The 22,248-nt window shown below is 35.5% G+C and overlaps 2 protein-coding genes across 2 annotated transcripts; one reads left to right on the forward strand and one right to left on the reverse strand.

Moving 5' to 3' along the window:
- Window positions 1–588: 588 nt before the first annotated feature.
- Window positions 589–1,515, forward strand: MS3_00006870 (uncharacterized protein; the record flags this gene model as incomplete). The annotated part of the gene is made up of 1 exon (XM_012943077.1): window positions 589–1,515. The coding sequence occupies one exon, from the start codon at window positions 589–591 to the stop codon at window positions 1,513–1,515; it is 927 nt and encodes a 308-aa protein (XP_012798531.1).
- An 11,853-nt stretch (window positions 1,516–13,368) lies between these two features.
- On the reverse strand, window positions 13,369–16,363 carry MS3_00006871 (uncharacterized protein; the record flags this gene model as incomplete). Its single annotated transcript, XM_012943076.3, has 2 exons — window positions 16,088–16,363; window positions 13,369–13,768 (listed from the first exon to the last, which is right to left on the reverse strand). The coding sequence occupies exon 2, from the start codon at window positions 13,747–13,749 to the stop codon at window positions 13,369–13,371; it is 381 nt and encodes a 126-aa protein (XP_012798530.1). The 5' UTR covers window positions 13,750–13,768; window positions 16,088–16,363.
- Between the last annotated feature and the right edge of the window lie 5,885 nt (window positions 16,364–22,248).

Here is a 22,248-nt window from a genome sequence, read left to right on the forward strand (position 1 = left end):
CTTATTAAAGAAACACACCTAAAATTAATTGAATATTACGCTTACATACGAAATAATCTACTTTATAAAAAAAAAAAGAACAAGCCATATGAATGAAATACATTTTAATTTATCAGTTACTATACCAACTGATCATTTAGTTTCAACAAATAACTTTCTAAAATGGTTTCATTATTTTTGTTGTTAGATTACTCTTTTTAAACATAATTCCACAAATATTGTATGATTATGACCCATTGATTGTTTGTTAGTATTTTATGGAACATGTTTGTTTTTACTGAGATCAAAAAGATGATAGATTATCAAGATCCTCTATATATATATATATATATATATATATATGTATATATATATATATATATATATATATATATATATATATATATATACATATATATGACTTTTCTTATGTAGTTAAACTAACCAATAAGATATGATTCTATTACTCGATTTCAATTGGTTAATTTTACTCAATTTATGGCTTTTCTATAAACGGATGCATATAGTTACTAAGTACATATTTATCATTTGTTCTATATTTAATAAATCAAACAATTATTATTTTGATCGGTGAAAAGAATAAACAATATGACTGGATCTACGAAACCGGATCTTGATCGTTTAGGTTATTTTAGAGAAATGTCTTATGTTACAATCGGTGATCCATATACTGATCTAGGAAAATTTGTTTTCAATGAAGATTCTTGTAAAGGTAGACAACTATATGGGATTAGTACAAAATCAAAATGTGGTTTAAACGATGGATATTTTAGCCCATACAATCGACTATTTATTGGTGAATCATATACGGATATGACAAAAATCAAGCATGAAGAACATTTGAAAGAAAAAATTAAAGAAGGTACAAAAGCATTTCTTCCATCTTCTTGTCCTAAACAACTTATTGGATCTGGAAATTATTGGGGTACATTTTCAGGACCAATTCCATATTTCCGTAATGAATTTATTAAATCAACTAAATCATCTGATGGAAAGAATTTTTACACCTCACCATCTAAAAAAGGTGCTGGATCTAGTTATCCTAATGTAACAATTGGAAAATTACCTGCTTATGTTTCAGAACCATATTTAGATAATATAAATAAAACTAACAAAGATTATAAAAATGCAATACTAGGTCGTAAAAACTTCATTCAATGTGGAAATATTGACTACTTTGGTCCAGATCCATATAAACAACAAAATGGTATTGTCAAAAAACCTCTAAAACCTACAACAATACAAACGAGAAGAATTACAATTCCATTTAGACCATCTAATCCAGGTAAAGAACCAGGTGGTTACAAAGCTGGTACATTTAATCCATTTCCTAATTATATATCTGAACCATATATTGATCCTTATAAACGAATAAATTCTCATCGAGATGCTAAAGTATTTATTCCATCATCTGGATCTAAATCTGCTCGATTTGATTCAATATTAACAAGAAATGTAAATAAAACTATAAATTCATCTAATTTTGACACTATTAAATCTGTAACTTATTCATGAGATATTCAAGAAGGAAAATATTGTGATTTATGAATGTTAAATGTATGTTCCTAATAAATTTGTCTTCTGTCGAACTATGACAAATATAAACTATTACGGATAAGTATATGAAAACATATTGAAAAATTCGAAAACATAGTTTATAATGACTCTTTTAAAACAGTCTATTATCTGTCGAAGTAAATATGATTGGTAATTGAATGTATTGAAACTTGAATGTAGTTAACAGCTCAATCTGGTAGAGTACTGACTATCGGTTTCAATTTAATATCTCTTACATTGGTATTTTCATGTTATATACTACGGATTTATTACATAGATGGATTCGTTAAATAAGAATTGTATACCAAACTGTTTAAGTATCGATTAAAAGGAATTTAGACTCCAAAAGACAGTGTTTTCAATTTCACCAACTATTAATGATAATACAGAAAATGAAGATTGGTAACGAAGACTTAGATTTTATAACGAATTGTAACATCTTAGAAACAGTAGCTAATATCGTTCTGTTCAGTTTCATCATCAAATTGTTACAATCTTTTAAGGCACAAGAAATATTCGAAAGGAATAAAAATTCGAATTAACTTTTAATTATCTACATGTAGTTAACATTGGTTAAAATATTGTCATAGTATTTTGATCGAGTTTTGTTCTCAGAACTAAATGGTTTGGTCGTGCAGATTTCATCATTCTTCTAAACGGTATCATCAGTACAAACTCCAAGTAGAAGTTTGTGTTGATGATGTCGTTCAGAAGAACGATGAAAACTCCGTGACCAAACCATTCAGCTCAGAGAAAAAAACTCCGTCAAAATCATCCATCTGAGCTACAAATCTTGTTCACCATCTCATTATCATAGTATATTTGATAATAGTAATAATTCAACCTTGTTGTTTCTCATTGAAATCAACTTATCATTTGAATAGATGATTTTTTGATGAAGATTTATACTTATAATGCACTTTTGTCAGTTGACAAATTATAAGGTGAATAAATTCACACAATATTTAACAATATATTTTAATGCATAATTTCTAGTGATATATGGTTTGTTTTGGAAAAAGAAACTTTTAAATTTGTAGTTGGTTTGTTGCTTAATAGTACTACTCATTATAATGAGAGTTATTCGACTTTAATCATATTGAAAATATACTGTACAAGGATTGATCCCTTTACGAATCAGCAGTCAAATTGTAATAAAATGTATGGATTCTTAAGTGTGTTAAGTATTAAACTCACATTTAGGTGTAATCGATTGAGCGTTTTGAAAAATGTGAGTCTTTGCTTGAGATTCTTCAACAATATGTACTATAAGTAACGTACATCAGTCCATTCATACGTCTCCTTCACTATTACTATTAGTACCACTACTCGGTTGAAATCTAATGATACTGATAGAGAAAGTTCCTATCACACGTCTTTTTATATTATCAGGAAGTTGTCACACTAGGATTAAACAAGTATCCAGCGCTTTTCGATTTTTTATGATTTTTTTTCTATTATAGGGCTCAGCACCGATGCGTACCCACGAGCCCAACAGGAATCAAACTCAGGACATTTACGTCTTACGTTGGGTATTTAATTTCACATTACGGAGTCGGATTTCGATGACTTACGTTCCTAACTTTATTTGTTTATGATATTGCACGACTATCGTCTATTCCTATCAATTACTGTATATAAACAAAGGAGATAGTTGTGAGTGGAGGAAATATGTCTGGCCATTGATATTTTCAAAAAAACACTATTTAGTTACAAAACTATTGCATAGGCCATTTTGAAATTGTATGAAGAGATCTGAGAAACGTTTTTGCAACACTGAATATGTCTGACAAGAACCATCATCATTTACAAAAACTCTTTTTTATTTTACTTTAATTATTTGGTAAGTAATACAAATAGTAGGATCGTTGATAGCAATAGAAATGCTAAATTACACTGAGAACTATGATTCCCAAAGCCACAGGGAGGATAAAAACTATCAAATATTATTATTGAATGCCGTTATAACACTTTAGAAATGGAGTAATAACTGACCAAATTCTAAATAAGACTATCATTATTTTATAAGATATGTTCACTGTAATTAGATATCAATGATCCTGTATTCACGATCGGTAGAGTAACTACTAAAAACTTTAAATACTTCTTAAAGAGAGCAAGAACAAAGATTGGTGCAGAATAATATGAATTCATTTTATTTCGTTAGATTCTCATCAGCTGCTTACAACCTAAAATATTTAAAATTCAACATTATTACAAATATTGACATACCTATACATAAGAGAGTGATTAAGGATGAATAAATGTATCATGGTGTAGCGAAGATTCCGACAGAGTTAAAAAGGTCATAAAATTTTGTCTCGAAGACATAAAGTTTGAGAGTGAAAGTTTCGGAACATTGAAATAGTGATTAGAGCTCATGAAAATAGATTAATGGTAATCAAGGAAGTATGAATTGAAATCAGTCAATTATGTATGATGTAATTTAAACTTCAGAAAGAATTGGAATAATGACGCAATAAATAAACAAAGAAATAAATAAGTAGAAATAAATGAATAAACAAGGGGGGGTATTGTTACCAGGGTAATGAAAGTTAATCGCATACTCCATCAATACATCAATTGAACATACTGTTGTAATTCTAACTATTAAACCTCTGATTTCTATATCTAGGTTGAAATAATTCTAGTACCATTAAAATTTCCATGTCTTTTTTAAACTCAAATCATTTCAATTAAACCTAACAGGTAAAAAACAAACTTTATAATCCACTTATACTATAAATAAGTTGAATTCTTTTGTTTAAAACTTTCGTCTTAGCTATGTTCATATTCCCTGTTATTATTTGCAATTTTGTATATCATTAATTTACATTTGCTAAATGAAATGTTCATCACATGTCAGTCTTTGTAAACTTTCGATTTCCACTTAATGGTGAATTAATATTTTAATAACTACTTGATAGTTTATGGGGGAATGTTAAAACATTGTCATGCTATCTTGCTTGAATATTTTTTATAGACAAAAGAATAATTGTGATTTCACTAAAATATACTTATTCCATCGATTTACAGTTTTTAGGTTAGGCTTTATTACACTAATAGATTATCTAAATGACAGATTCGATCACATTATCCTTGGATTGGGATTCTTCTGTTTCTTAATACTAACCGCTATTTACATCAATTAATCTCTTGAACCAAGTGTTAAGAAAGCATCTTTCAACGTAAAAAGAAATTATAATCATCAATTAGTTTCAAGTAAGCAAGCCGATTAAGACCAAATTGCTGTGGCTCAGAAGTCAAGGTTAGCTATTAAACCGCAATTACGAACCCAGCTCTACCGATTGTGGTTTATGGTAACCGAGTAGTATCATTAACCCAGAACCAAGTATACTAATCTGCATCTGAATGAATAGAACAAATAAACAGTTGTTTAATTTTGTTCCAATATTTTTCAGAAATGTTTAGTCATCATTCTACTTAGAATGAATTTTCCATTATTTTCTAGTTTTCACAATTAATAGTATGAAAGTTAATTTTAACTTATTTCTATTATGTAGCACTTTATTGTTGTAATTAACATAAATGAATTTTGAATAAATAAAAGTTTAGAAGATGAACTTTTCAAATAGCGGTCTTGTACTTAAGTGTTTCACTTATCCAATCCATGACATACTAAAATTGATTAGATATTATTATTATTATTATTATAAGAAGCTTTATTCAACATTATACTTTTGGTACAACATAGAATTCTCAGCATAAAGTATTTCAACAAGTTTCTTTTTCTTATATCTTGATCGATTGTGACGATAAATTTCGAATGATGACCAGTTAGATGTTAGGAATTCGGTAATCCACATTTGATTAATGTTCACTCGTTACATTGCATATTGCCAGCCACCATGATGTCGCTGATTGTACCTTTCTATATCCCGTATAGCGAAAGGTTGTAAACTTTTCATAAACGCGTCCGAATAGATTGTGAGCACAATAGACATATTGATGTGCTAAAACAAACGACAAAACAGATAACTTGAAGAAATATCTAGATCGAAGGAACAGGTAGCCCAGATATTCAAGCAGGCCGCCGGATAGTTGACATTTATACTTTATGTAGTTGTTACTTTTACTTTGGATTTATAAAATTTATATATCTGAACTAAGTTTTCAAAAATATATAATCATTTTATCAATATGGGATTGTGAAGATTATTATGTTTTTGATTGAGATCATGAATCGATCGATGTTAGATCACTATTGAAAACATGGGAGTACTGTTGAGAAGCCCAATACTAGAACAAAACGGCTGTCCAGTGCTTTCATATTTTCAATGGTGGTCTGATACTGATCAATTCATGATCTCAATCAAAAAATAATCATTTTAATTGAAAAAAACAACAACTTGGCAGCGAATAGTATATTCATGAATTTAGATGAGATTTTTGAGAAAAACAAAGTTTCGTTTTATTATTTTACTGTTAGGAATAAAATTAACACTAAATTTCTAGAAAAAATATATGTAGAATAATTATTGAACAATAAATCATCTTAATATTATTGGATGGATCAAGTGTAATAAAATAATCGGTTGTTATCGTCAAAGATCAGAACTCCTAGAACTCTCAATTAAGCTTCTGTATGGACGATTGATATGACGGTTACCCACTCACGGAGTCTAATAATCAGGAACATGGTAAATTGGTAATTAAGTGATACTAATCAAAAAATTATGAAGATGCGTATAAAATGTCCAAGTATACAATAACTGAATAGTTTTTAACTAGGTCTATGTATCCAGTAGGTACCCGGAAAATTGGATACGATCAAACTAAAAAAATTAATTATATTGAGAGCTATGAATCATACAACAAATTGCTTGTCAATAGGAAAAAAACTGTCCCTGTTCAGGAATGAAACTTTTGCCAAAAAAGATGATAGATCCGTTTAATTCGATCCGATGGTGAATATTCAAAGTATACAATAATTATGTTAAACGAAAATCAAGAACCACATTACTAATTACTTGTCAATAACAATAAATTTTCCTAACAATTAGAAAACGAAATTTCAATTCTTTGCGGATAGAAAGAAGAATAATCGAGGATTCGGTGGCTTGGTACAGTAATCGTTAGAATATATGGTCAAGTAAAACAAAATTAACACGGTCAGAGAAAATGAAACAGAATCATAGAAATGGTCAAAACCAAAAACTGAGACTAAATAATAATTACGGCCGAACCAAAACATGGACATAATACACATAAATACAGGCAGTTGGGAGATGAAGTAACACGTAAGGAGAGACAAAAAAGTAGTCATATGGAATGCATACATTGAGGAACTTTCTCACACATGCATGTATGTACATAGAGAATGTTCATTACAATCATAGCCACATAATGTTAACTGCGGATATCAGGATTTGTATGAGATCGGTTACGTAACAAAAATTACACTACGTTAAACCTATCATCAGTGTAAAAAGTATCAGCGACGGTATTTTTCGATTAAAAGAGTTATCAAGTTGAAACTGATAGTTGAGTGATTTCACAAAGATGAATTAATTTTATGCTACTGAATAATAAAAACGTTGAAGTGATCAAAATGCTTTTTAATTGATTTACTTACGACCGACCCTCATCAACAAGCTCTCTCTAACTAAAAGTATAGTTCAACTAAGAACATGTCAAGTATTATGAAAACCAACATATTGGCACACCGATCAGGTTGACTAATATCTTAGTTAAAATCTGGGAGTTGGACATAATTCCGTCTGCCTGGTCACAACCACTGATTGTCTCAATATATAAGAGAGGGTCAAAATCATCCTGTGATAACCATGGAGGGATTGGTTTGACTAATATAGGATCTAAAATACTGGCCTCAATAATTATCGAACTCCTAAGACTCGTGAACTGCAAACACGAGAAAATCAGGCTGGCTTCAGACATGGTCGTAGCTGCATCGACCACATATTCACCATTCGTCAGGTTCTAGAACACAGGCATGCTTATCGGCATCCGAAAATGGTGGTCTTTCTTGACTTAAAAACAGCATTTGACTCTGTAAACCACGAGATTCTGTGGCAGTGTTTGCCATTGAACGGCGTACCTCAGAAGTACATAAACCTTGTAAAGGCTCTTTACTCGAACACTACTAGTCGAGTCAGAGCTTATGGCGAACTGTCATCTACTTTTGCAACCTCAAGTGGTGTCCGTCAAGGCCTTCCACTTTCTCCATTTTTGTTTAATTTCATTACAGACATACTGATGGAAACAACGTTCTCGTCGACTGAATTCTCGGGTATTGACCTCCTTCCAGGAGGTCCACTTATCGACTTAGAATACGCAGATGACATAGTCCTGTTTGGTGAAGACGCTGATAAAATGTAGTCTTTTGGTAGCACTAAGCAACAATGCCAGAATGTTTGGAATGCGCCTCTCTCCCTCTAAATGCAAGTTGTTGCTTCAGGACTGGTCTGCGTCAACACCTGAACTAAGGATAGGGAGTGAAGTAGTCGAACGCGTTGACAACTTCACTTATCTTGAAAGTCTGGTGAGCCCTAATGGGTTGGTGTCTGACGAAATCTCAACTCAGATTCAGAAAGTTCGTTTGGCTTTTCCAACTTACATAACCTATGGCGAAGGCGAAATATCCCTCTATCAACTAAGGGACGAGTATACTGTGTGGCAGTTTGTTTTCTTCTATTTTACACCTGCGAAACACGGCCATTAAGAGTAGAAGATATTCGAAAGCTACTAGTATTTGACCACAGATGTCTTAGAAATATTGTTCACATCTGCTGGAATCACAGGGTAAGTAATGGTGAGGTTAGACACAGTGTACTAGGGAATGATGGTAAGTCAATTGATGAGGTTGTGAATCTTCATCGACTGAGACGGTTGGACCACGTGTTACGTATGCCTGAACACCAATTACCACGACGCACAATGCTGACCAGTGTTGGGGATGGTTGGAAGAAAGTTAGGGGTGGCCAAACCAAAACGTGGTATCAGTCCACAAAGTCACTAACTTCTAATCTGAGCCATGTTGGTAGATGCCGACTACTTGGTTGGGGTCAGCGCGACTATCATAACCAATAGTTGGAGACTGTGTGTGACATGGCTCAGAATCGATCACAATTGCGTAGGCGTATACACTCTGTCTTCCATTAAACTATGAGATTAACATTGCTTTATATTTTTCTCTCTACCAAATAATTCTTTCTTCCTGTACTATGTTCATATATGTAATCATTCTTTTATATATTACCACCATTGAATTAACTACTTCTATGAATTCGGTGTTCATCTTGTTGTGCTAATGAGTAAGGTGTGGCAACTTGGACCGATGCATATATGTGCCTGGTCCTGCGTTGTAGCTGACTTATTGGCACACCGAGTTGAAATACATAAACCTAAGAATGATGATGGATTAAAATAAATGGTTTATCAAGAATCACTCTTAAATATATATTATTTATGAGTTAAACTATTAAAAAGGAACAAATAAGTGCGACTATAGAAATCATTCACATATATTTTGACCGTGTATTTATTAAAGACATAATTCATGGTAAATTTATGATTCCCCCGTTATCAGTGTTTATTTGATTTTTTTTATTGTCTAGTATTCCTTCCATACACTACCTTATTCATTATATTCAAAATCAAAACAAGAATTTGAAGCAAGCAAAAATATATTCCAAAAAGCGAACACAAGGAGTCAGTAAAATGAAAACTTAAAGGTTTATACAATGATATACAAGGGACTTGGTTCGACAATATATTGAATAAGTTTTGTATGGTTAACAGCATCTTTCAATCGTCATAAATTGCAGCACATTAATCGTACGTCTGTTACAACATTTTATTATCCATGTTTTCATTTCGTTTAAATTGAGATTTATTATTTACAGTCCTTCTTAATCTTTGATTTTATGCACAGAGTTAAATGATTTTTAGATTCTAAGTGGCACAGAATATTGTGAGGCGCTTGCATGGTCTTGATGGAGTTCTGACTGATATTCTGGGGAAGCGGATTAGAATAACACACGGGCTGTTTGCCGTTCTAGAATGCATCATAGACAGTGTTATCAAACTAAGTCAGTGGACATAGAAAGAAAATTCACAACATAAAATAACCATAATAGCATCTTAGGACACATGCAATTTGACCAGAATTAATGCTATGTCTGCCTTATTAGTATTAGATTCCAAGAACTTATCTATTGGAAATACTTTCAACTGTCAAAAAATAAGCCAATAGAAATATTTCTTCTTGTATGATGTAAATATTTTGGTAATAAAGTTATGAACTGAAAAAAAATTATTAAAAACCCACTAATTTACCAGGTGTCTCGGTATGAGCCACATTCTAGGTGTGAGGGTTAATGATACTACATGGTTATCCAGACGAAGGTAGATAAGGCGGAGTTCGAGCCTATGAATTCGTGACTGAACGTCCAAAGGTTCAACCACTAGGTCATAGCTTCAAAAATAACAAAAGTAATTTTAATTAAAGCCGTATATGCCTAATTTTTCTTTGTGGTGTGTAATATCCTGACAGCAGAATGTGTATGAAGAGTGTTTATGAATCATTAGGTACGCATATCCAGCCGTTCACTGCTATAATATGACCCTAGTCGGACTGTCACACAACAGCTAAAAGTGATCATACCGATGACATCGATCTGCAAGGTGATTTTCTGTCAGCTTAAACTATTTAAGGAAATATAAGCTAATTGACTGAGACCGTCTAGATTACAGTAAGATTTGGAAGTAAATTAACGCTACACTAAATCAATCACACCGTGACAGATATATTCAACCTTCATTTTTGTCAAAATCTTGAACATCTTACTACTTTAACTATTCCAAATTTCTATATCTATATTTCGATGTCATTTCATTTCTGTTATCGATGGAGAATGCTGGTGGACAGCCTATGCTCCTCCACGCGGGGTAACAGGAGTAAGTTATTTGTGTTAACTGTATATTTCTGCAAATGCGAGACGTGACAATCCGACTCGACTTATGTACAGCGTTCCACTTGACGGTTTTCTCATGACCATGAATCCTATTAATTTAGGTGCTAACTAAGTATATGTCAGAGAATATGAGTAAAATATTAGACGCTTATGCAATTACGTAAATGTGACCTCATAATCCTTTTTAATTGAATATACTAACTGTATGACTTTCGACAATTATTACACGACTAGATCTTTCAACAACAGTTTACCGAAGATTCTATGTCCAATCGCCCAATCATAATTATAAAATAAATCCTATCATATAGCTTTTATTTAGGCCAGATTGATTTTTGCACATTCAAGTTATTGAAATACTAGGTAAGTATTTCCACCTACTCAATAATCCAGTCTTCATTATACTTCTAAGTAGTTAATAAATATTACATATAGTTTCTTACCACACCCGGTTGGTGTCAGAGTGGTTTTTGCAATTAATGGGTGGTGTTGGGTAATGTGACTCAGAATTGGTGTTATTGGCGCAGATGCCTTCACTCTTCAGTTTCTTTTGAGTCATGAATCCTAGGATTCTTTTATGCATACCTTACCATTCTTTCTTGAACCATATTCACATTGTTTTAGTATCTATCACTATCATCATTAACTTTTTCTTTCGATCCTGATATGGTATGGCAGCTTGAGCTAACGCACAATTATTCCATGCTTTTCGTTGATCATAACTGCCTAACTTTAACTGATAGGAAATTAGAGTCAGTCATCATGAGCATAAGGTCCAGGAAGAATGTGCGTCAGTTCAAGTTTCCATACCTCATGTCAACACAAAGAGAGGAAAGCAACAAGATGATAGACAAAGGATGGAAGGTAATATCAATACTAATAAAAATTTAACGAACGATCATAAGTAGCACTGTCTGACGCGTCAACACTCGATACAGATCATGCAGTTCATCTGATTATCAACCTCATATTGAAGACTTATTTCCTGAAGCGAAAATTGTACGAACTACGTTCAGAAACGGATGGCAGAAAAGAGCTCTATGAAGGGTTACACCACAAAAATGACGCATCAGCTTATTGCCTAGATATTTACAAAATTTTAAACTGATAGTTGTATATGAGATACTCCTATATTGTACAAATTGAGCAAGGAATAAAAAAGTCCCCTTACTTATGAAATCATTTATTAGCAAGCGCAAAAATGACGTTTACGCAATTTGTCACCGAAACTTGTAACTGTCTATTAAACGATTTACCAACTTCAATACTCTGAGGTGGTAGATGTTTATGAAGTTTTAAAGAGTATTTAACGTAGTAAGTTTACTATAGTTGCAATCTATTTGGACGATAGGAACTCCTAGTAAACTAAAAACACTTGCGATAAGATATCCTTTGGTTGTAGCAGACATTGGAACCACTAACCTGGTGAACCAATCTGGAACCTTCTTCCTTTATGTCGTGCTACTGTTACGAAAATTAGGGTCACATGAACTACGAGAACGTCCGTCATAGTTAACTTCAGAATGATCTCTAACTCATATATCGTGACCAAAATGAAGTGACTGGTTAGAGGCTGTGGATTATTATGCCTGATAAAAGTGAAAGCAGTGGGTTAATTTTTTGGGACTAGGATTGATGTAGCTTAAAACCTGTCACATATACGTGTACTTCATTATTATTCCATAATAGCTTATTATTTATATTCTTACACAAAGCCCCAACTTTATTTTTTCTTCACTTACTGTTGAGAAGAGTAGCAATAATAATTATAATAGTTATATTAATGTGGGAAGTACTTCGTTGTATCAGCCTGTCGTTCCCCCAGACATATTAGAATCTTGAAGTTAGGAACGATTTAGTAATCACCCATGTCCATGAACTAGGTTAAGGTCCATCCCTAAGATCTAGAGGATAACATCTAGGTGCCGCGATCCAATTACGAGCTAGACGGTTTAAACCCTTACTTCACCACTAATTAAGATTGAATAATTTAAGTACATTACTTAAAATCAGGAAATTAATTAATCCCCTTACCAGGTAACTTGGTATGAGCCACAATCTAGGTGAGGAATAATGATGCCACACAGTTACGTAAACCAAAGTAAGCGGAGCGATGTTCGTACCAGCGAATTAGTGTTTATAACCTCGACACCTTAACCACTAAGATGCCCTCATTTACTTAACCTTGGTTCAACATTTAAATATTAGCGAATTTTTAATATAATTGAAAAACCAATTACCGTTCGTGTACGTTATCCTCGCACAACTCATTCGTAAGAGGCAGCAATATCAATAAAAATTGGATTACTTAAGAACACAGTTCAAACATGAGACACGGTAACTGAATGAATGTCAAGTGCTGTAATTAATTCACTACGTCTTTGTTATTTAAACATTCAATATAAAATATTTAATTATCTCTAACTAGTTTCTTCTAAAACTTTCAAGGATCTTCTTAAGTTTTACATTGGTACTATTATGGTTATTCACATTAAGTTTTGTTTTATCAGTATGTGGTTGTGGAGATAGTTAGGTTTTTGATTGAGATCACGAGTCGATTGATGTTGGGCTACCATTGAAAACCTGAAAGTACTGAACTATGAGGCTTAAAGTGTGCCAACTTGAACAAAATTTGATCTAGGTCTTAAGTTGTTTCTATGATTATGTATGTATATTGGTGAGAACGAACTGCACAACGTTACAGTAAATAGTGGACATACAATTAAATTGTTCCAGAATACTGACCCGTCAAATATGGGAACCAAGGATCAACAAATATTGTAAAGAATAAACAAAAAGATGTAATATGAAAAGTATAAAATCTATGTACAAAAACTTCCCGTAAGTTTACTGTTTAAGATGCTAAGAGAACTTCAGCCTCATGTACAAGCTGTTGGTAAGTTAAATCTTTTTCTATAGAACCCAGTGATATGAGCTGTTTTTCTTTTTCGTCAATTGACTTAACGAGATTTTTTATTTTCGAGTGTTTTTCGCCTGTTGAATAGTATAACCTTACTGATAATCGCCCTTTCAAAACTGCCAGTTCAAATGTCGATGCAAATCCTTGATCAACACCAATATTAAATTCGTTTTGTAAAACAACGTCACTTTTGGCGAAATATCCTTCTCGTATACCTGCACTATAAACCTCCTCAGCACGACGTTCCCAGTCTCGTGACCCAACTTCTAACTCTGAATGGACATCAGATATTTCGCTATTGAATACATCATCCATAGAAATAAACTATGTGCACCTAAAAATGGAAATATATGGAATCTGTCACTGAAAGCAAAATAAACTATGAAATTAGCCACCTGTAACAGATAGACTAAGAATCATGGTTTGAATGTTAATTAACCAGTGTACAAACCTGACTAAATATGCGGATTTAAGGAATAAAAGTAGGTATTGAATGCACTATATTGATCAGTAACTGATAACTACTTGCAGATCTTTCAGGAGTAAGATCGCAGAAAGAAGAGGCTGTTCAAAATAAACATACCGAACTTCATTGGAAGGCAGAATTTGCAAAAAAAAACCAATTATTTTTCTAGCATACCTTTTAAGGATGCTTTAAAATTAGTGATGACAGTAAATACTCTAGTAATAGTTGCCTGTTTAGGTCTGGGAAGGGAAACTGGATAAATCCAAAACGGAGATTTAAAGATCAACATTGACGAAGTAACAGAAACAATATGTTGTTTTGATCCAGAAGTATAAATCTGTGGTAAATCTCTCAGAGGGTCCTAAGTTTTCAAATAAATGGATTCGAAACTAGATTTATCATATATGACTAAGGTTGACTTAGTAGTGAAGTCTTTAGTATATAGACACTAAATATGCTTTGTTTCGTGTTTGTGACCTTTTGGTTTAGCTATCGCTTTCATTCTTATTTAATTTGGCCAGAAATACAACAACCTGAACCAACATAATTTTTGAAGTTCTCAAGTATTTATTTAACAAAAAGCGTAATTCCAATCCAGTTTGTTGGATTTCTAAGCATACCAAAATCCATCTATTCAATAAACTAAGACCCAAACACCAGTATACTCAACAGTGTGACATTAGTTCCTAACTTGACAAAATTGTGTTTCGCAAAGTGCTAGTTCAAGATAGTGTTAACGTCGGTATATATAGTTCCAGAAAACTACGGTAGTTTTACTGGTTAGTGTAATAGTTATTATTTAAGTATAACAACCCAGTCGTAGTTATATGTCTGAATCTATAAAGCCCTTTACTTTTATATTAAACTCAAGGTGTGTTCTCTCCCAGATCTTCATACTTGAATAGAAAACTTATCAATGACAATGTTACTATACGTCAACATTACTTTGAAAGTGTAAATATAATCACTTATAGGTAGTGTAATCTAGTTTTAGGTAGTCATATGTAAGATACATTCCTGTAATTGTCAATGCAACAAAACTAATTAGACGCTCAGACTAAGGTAGATGAAGCACAGTTCAAATAGACAAGCCAAACATTTAAAACACTTTGACACTAACTTATCGATCCACAGTTACTTAATGCTCACATTATATTATTTCGGTAGTAAACATGATGAACAGCGAAACTGCTCAGTCCTAATCCCTGTCACTTAATAAAGTTATATTTTTTAAAATCCATAGTCACGTTGAAAGCTGAAATGTGCTTCGTTGGAGATGAACTAACCAATTTGAGAGAATTGACTGTCTTAACAATCAAGTTATGGTGAAATTTTATGAAACATAGGGACTGATATTTAAGAAAATCTATATAACCATCTAAAACATTGCAAGATAAGATTTTAAGAGAAAAGCAGCAAGTAGATGCTGGCATGTAAATCTAATTCCTCCTATATAAGTGTACACGACTATACATAAGCTGTTGATCTGGATAATAGAATAACCAATGGACACAACTAACAAAGGTGAACTATAATACCACAATGATTAGGACGTGCGGAAGTGGACTTTTAGATGTAAATGCTTCGAGATATGCCTTGTTACAATCCACACATCAAGTGATATATTACAACTATGAAAATTGGTGGGCTTCAACTAAACGGACTACACTAAATTACGTTTTGGCCAGCGAATAAAATGACCGATTTGTAACTTGTCATATGACAAGTTACGAAATTTCAGTTAGTAATCAACTTTACGATGAACAAAGGGGATGTACATGGGAATTATGGGTTTTATTATCACGCCCTGAAACCTGCTTGAATGCCAAAATGCGCTGCAGCTGATTTGGTAAGTGAACCTCGCGTTGCAATTCGAATGATCCATCATCTCAAGCATTCAAATTAAGGACAGAAAGAATCAATTTGGGTGCATTTTGATAAGATGCAAAATAGGACCCAAAGTTTACCCAAATGTGGGATTTCTCCAGGTTCACCAACCTACTATATATATATATATATATATATATATATATATAACTTTGTTACTGAAGACTGATTTAAATCACTCTGATTTTTTGTGTAATTACACAAAACTTTCACGCCTACCAAGTAAATGATGCGAATCACTAAACTTTGGATTTTAGGTTGCAGTTATATGAAATTTTAAATCTGACTTCAAATTTCTACCTGTAATAAAGGATTTTTCAAAAGTTGGGAACTATGGCTGCTTCCGAAACTTCCGTATTATGAAAGCGACACGTTGAGCATAGGACAGTATATTAGCAACGAAGGTCAGTTCTCAGGTTATTCAGTTTGGTATCCACTGCAATATGTTACGCGAAACACCGAATACGTGTGCTGACGGCGCGTCAGACCCTTTCAAAGACGCCCGCTGTTTTCTTACAACGACCTTGATCATTCCGTCATTCCGTATTTCAGTTGCCATGGCTTTGTTGAGTTGCATGAATATTAGGTTTTCTCATATATAAGTCGCCTTTTGCCGCATTAAAAATCACAAAATAACTGATGAAAGCAATAATTTAGCATTTTCTATTTTGTAACGTCCACGTTGGTTTTATTGTTGCTTCGTAACTACATCTGTGATCCCAATTGCTGAAGTGGACGTCAACGCCTTTGTTTAGTTTTTTGATAAGGTACAGAAAACAGCATTACAAAGATAAGATAGACTTAGAGGTTACAGATACGCAAAGTTTGTGTGAATCGCTGTTAGACGCAAAAGTTGAGACGAAATGTCAAAAACACCCGTAAGTCTTAAATATTTGTAGTACTCCCTTCAGTCAGTAAAGTATTGTTTCAAACAATAACTTTTTTTATAATTAGTGAGTGATGTTTGTAGCGCTTCATGTTCAAGAGACATTCCAGCCAACCTAAGTGAGAAATTTCAATGTATTATACTGATCAGGCGTTTCGGTATCTGGATTGAATTTGAAAGTGTGCTGAAGGGATTCCAAAAAGGATGGAAGAATAATTTTATCCCTTCTCAGACTATCCATACTTATTATGTTCACACAGAAGGTAAAGTGCTGAAGGATAAAAGATTTGAATATTTGTTTGTGATGTCTTATTGCACTTTTGATCATAAGCGTAAGTCAGGTCGGGTAGTGAATCAAAAACCGTGTAGCGGTAAATAAATCCCCAAAATAAATAGCACTGTAAGTTTTCGACATTGGATGCTGACCATATGTTTTAGTGGACTCATCTAGCTGAAGGCGCTCGGTCAGGCATCCGCACCAGATCACGTGTGGTAACGCCGTGCTCAACATCTAACGCAATCGCTAGCCAGATTAGATCAGAGAATTCCGATATATTGGTCATCGCCAAATATACTCTTCCGATCTCCTCGACTCTGCCTTTTGATTTCTCTGGGTGGGAACGAAATACATTAGAAGGTGTTACTGGTAGAAGCGTTGTCAAACACTGAATACCTGTGACATCATCATTGGTGAGACCGACGTGATCTGGTACACCTAATTGCAACTGTGAGTCTGTTCCTTTTTGGGATTTTTATATATCATTGCCTTATTTTTTATTTTTTTTTAAACATTGTGATTTTTTTCGTGTTTTTTCTTGGATATATATATTTTCCCCTCGTTCATTATCGTACTTCATACTTCATCATGACTGAACAGACACCTAAAGTACTCAAGCTTAAGACTTTGTCCCCACCTTCGTTTCAACTGATGCCTTTCTGGCCCGACAACATCGAAGCCTGGTTTCGCTACGCAGAAGCCGACTTCTCCGAGCACGGCGTGATCGACACACGTGCACAATTCCTCTCAGTAGTCAAGGCACTACCGCGCGAATTCAACAGGAACGTAACACCTAGTATGTTTACTAGTGATGTTCCCGATCCTTACGAAATATTAAAACGCTCGATTCTTAAACGAGGAGACCTAACCGATCGACAAAGGTTAGATCAACTCTTCAATAACATCGACCTGCAACACGGTTCTGCGACGGACATGTTGCAACGGATGAGAGAGGTAATAGGCCCAAGAACTTTCGACGAAGGTCTATTCAAACAACTCTTCTTGTCAAAACTTCCCCAACAGGTGCAAGCAGTTCTGGTCTCGTTCCAGAACAACGCCTTAGACGAGCTAGCTGCATCTGCCGACCGCATTCTAGAAATTACGAAACCTACTACCGAGGTATTTTCAGTCAAAGAAAAACCTCACACGACTCAGAATGATAAAAACGACTTATGTCACACACTCACGCGTTATCTTAGTCTTCGTACCGACCGTAAGAGATCGTGCACACCACGTAGAAGCATTTCTCGTAAGCGATCTGTCTCTAGACCACGAGAGACAGATAACCCCGACTGGTGCTGGTATCATAACCAGTATGGAAAGCTTTCCAGAAATTGCAGAAAACCCTGCAATTTCCCCAACACGAAACTGACTGATTCGAAAAACAATTCGGGAAACTTCCAAGCCGGCACGCGTTAACGGCAACCGTAGCCGGCGAACAAAGCCGTCTGTTATTCGTCACGGATGTGACAACGAGAGTTCGCTACCTCGTCGACACTGGCGCAGAAGTTAGCGTTCTCCCAGCATATCCTAACGACCGACTACACGAATCGACTCTAAACTTACAGGCAGCAAACGGAAAACCGATCGCTACGTATGGCAAAAGGTACGTTTACCTTAACGTGGGTTTACGCAAACCCATTCACTGGATCTTCGTTGTTGCTGATGTTTCTATGCCAATCATTGGTATGGATCTTCTACAACACCATAATCTGATCATCGACACGCGCAAACGGAGGCTAGTAGACGGAAACACTAATTTGTCCGTTTGCGTAACTTCTTTTACTGGTTGTAGAGTATCCCCAGTCACAGTTAAACATATGATAGACCCACTCTATCAACCACTACTCGATAAGTACCCTGGGATACAACAAACTCAACCTAGATTACCGTGTGTAACCAGCAATGTTACACATCCCATCACGACTACAGGACCACCTGTATTCTCTAAAGCACGACGACTAGCTCCCGAAAAGCTAAGGTTAGCGAAAAACGAATTCGATCACATGATGTACTTAGGAATCATACGACCGTCAAGTAGTCCATATGCATCTCCGTTGCACATGGTCCCTAAAAAGGACAGCAACGATTGGCGTCCAACTGGTGACTATCGGCGATTGAACGCGAAAACCATTCCCGATCGTTACCCGTTGCCTCACATTCACGATTTGACAGCTACCTTGAAAGGTACAACTGTCTTTTCGAAAAGCGTATAACCAAATCCCTATGGCTACTGACGACATACCGAAAACAGCTATCATAACTCCCTTCGGACTCTATGAATTTTTGCGAATGCCTTTCGGTCTAAGAAATGCTGCTCAAACATTCCAAAAATTCATAGACGACGTTTTTCGAGGTCTCAACTTCGTACACGCGTATGTTGACGACTGTCTAATCGCAAGTCCGGACAGAGAAACACATCTCAAGCATCTGGATCTTGTTTTCGAACGATTACAAAAACATGGCATTACTGTAAACGTTCAGAAATGCCAATTCGGAACCGACTCGTTAGACTTTCTGGGACACACTATCGATGCTCAAGGCATTCGACCTCTTAGAACCAAAGTGGCGGCCATTCTGGATTACCCAGAACCGACCACCGTCAAGCAATGACGCACGTTTAACGGCCTCGTAAGTTTCTATAGACGTTTCATACCGAAATGCACATTACTTATGAAACCTCTGACCGACCAACTTCGCGGAAATGCGAAATCCATCAATTTGGACGACGCCACACGAAAAGCATTCTCCACAGTTAAGGAACTGATTGCTAAAGCAACAATGCTCGCACATCAGGACACCGAAGCACCCATTAGTATCGCAGTAGACGCATCGGACTCGGCAATCGGTGGCGTCTTACAACAATGGGTTAACAACTCCTGGCAACCCTTGGCATTTTTCTCTAGAAGGTTGCTAGACACCGGATCGAGGTACAGCACATTCGGTAGGGAACTCCTAGCTATGTATTGTGCTGTACGGCATTTCCAACACTATGTTGAAGGCCGTGAATTCACTCTTTTCACGGACCATAAACCTCTTACTTTCTCGTTAAGCTCTCCTTCTGACAAGTACTCTCCCCGTGAGTCTCGACAACTGGACTACATTCCGCAGTTTACTTCAAATATTAAACATATTTCTGGAGCAAACAATGTAGTTGCAGACGCCTTATCTCGCATAACTTCCTTGAACAGTTTCCAAGGAATCGACCTTCTTAAACTCGCCGAGCTTCAAAAAGAAGACAGTGATCTTCAGCACGAGTTATCGTCCACAACACTTAAACTACGCATCAAACACATGGGAACAGGTAAGGAAACCTTACTTTGTGACACATCTACGGGTAGGGATCGCCCAATCGTGCCGAAACATTATCGACGCAATGTCTTCAACACATTGCACAAACTTTCTCATCTAGGCGTTCGTGCAACCATCAAGCTTATAGCAGAACGATTTTGTTGGCCTGGAATGAATAAAGACGTGAGGGAGTGGGCACGCTCCTGTGTAAGCTGCCAAAAATCTAAGGTTATCAGACACAATAAATCCCCCTTAGGCTCGTTTAAAACTCCCGATGCTCGTTTCGACCATGTTCATCTGGATTTGGTAGGACCTTTACCAGATTCAAATGGATACTCTTACCTCTTAACCTGCGTAGACCGTTTCACTCGATGGCCAGAAGCAGTACCTATCAAGGACATCACTGCTGAAACAGTGGCCCGCGCCTTCGTCGAACGATGGGTAGCAAACTTCGGCTGCCCTTCAACCATCACTACAGATCGCGGACGTCAGTTTGAATCTGATCTTTTCCGTCGTCTGACCACACTTTTAGGAATCACTCGCTTCCGAACGACCGCCTACCATCCACAAGCAAACGGGTTGGTAGAACGTTTTCACCGACAACTAAAAGCTTCACTATCAGCTGCAAACGTTTGACAGTGGACCGACGCTCTTCCACTTGTCTTATTAGGTATTCGCAATGCAGTGAAAGCTGACATTGGATACACTGCGGCTCAACTCGTTTATGGAACGACACTTCGACTTCCAGGAGAATTCGTGGATCCTTCATCCTCTTCAATGAACATGGGTCTAACCTCCTACACGAACAGGCTTACAAACGCAATGCGTTCAGTTAAACCTGCTTCCACTCGACCTCAATCAACTGATGTTTTCGTCCAACCTGACTTACGATATAGTACACACGTTTTCGTTCGTCGAGACTCGCATCGACGACCATTCGAATCAGCATACGAAGGACCTTTCAAAGTTCTTCAACGTGAATCTAAGTACTATATAGTCGATAAGAACGGAACAAACGATAGCATCAGCATCGATCGCTTAAAAGCAGCGTATTTAGAAGGAAATCCTATCCACGTCGATTTTCCTTCGTTACAATCGAACGACACGACTCCGACACTTATAATACCTCATCCGACAACCAACACACACGATGATACTTCGACAGTATCCGAAAATAAACTTAAAACGACGCGTTCTGGAAGAAGGGTGAGATTTCCAGAACATTTAAACGACTACTGCACGTAAGGCACTTCTCGACATTTTATATTGTTTTTTTAAGAAAAACAATTTTAATATGCTTATATATTTTTATTTCTATTTAAAAAGAAAGAAAACAAAAAAACAAATTTTTTTTAACGCTATTACGTGTTCATGAGTTTATTTTCCATTTTTTCGCCGACATTGTGTTTTTACGCACATACGAGTGTATTTCGACATGTACTTACATTTTTTTCTTTTCCACGACGACTGGAAAAGAACGATGCAGTTTACGAGGAGTCGAAATTTTCGTTGTAACTCTTTCTTTTTATACTATGTTGTACCTCGGTCCCATATAGTAAGGAAAGACGACCAGACGCTGCTACACTTAGTAAGCTATCAGAAGAGTGTTTACCAACAACAAACTCGTTGGTTTTAAACTTCTGGCTGGCCACGTCTTAGGGTCGTCACTGCCCCACTAGAGGGGGAGTGATCTGTAGCGGTAAATAAATCCCCAAAATAAATAGCACTGTAAGTTTTCGACATTGGATGCTGACCATATGTTTTAGTGGACTCATCTAGCTGAAGGCGCTCGGTCAGGCATCCGCACCAGATCACGTGTGGTAACGCCGTGCTCAACATCTAACGCAATCGCTAGCCAGATTAGATCAGAGAATTCCGATATATTGGTCATCGTCAAATATACTCTTCCGATCTCCTCGACTCTGCCTTTTGATTTCTCTGGGTGGGAACGAAATACATTAGAAGGTGTTACTGGTAGAAGCGTTGTCAAACACTGAATACCTGTGA

The sequence above is a fragment of the Schistosoma haematobium genome, chromosome 2 (assembly GCF_000699445.3).
Source record: "Schistosoma haematobium chromosome 2, whole genome shotgun sequence".
NCBI classification, from domain to species: Eukaryota; Metazoa; Platyhelminthes; class Trematoda; order Strigeidida; family Schistosomatidae; genus Schistosoma; species Schistosoma haematobium.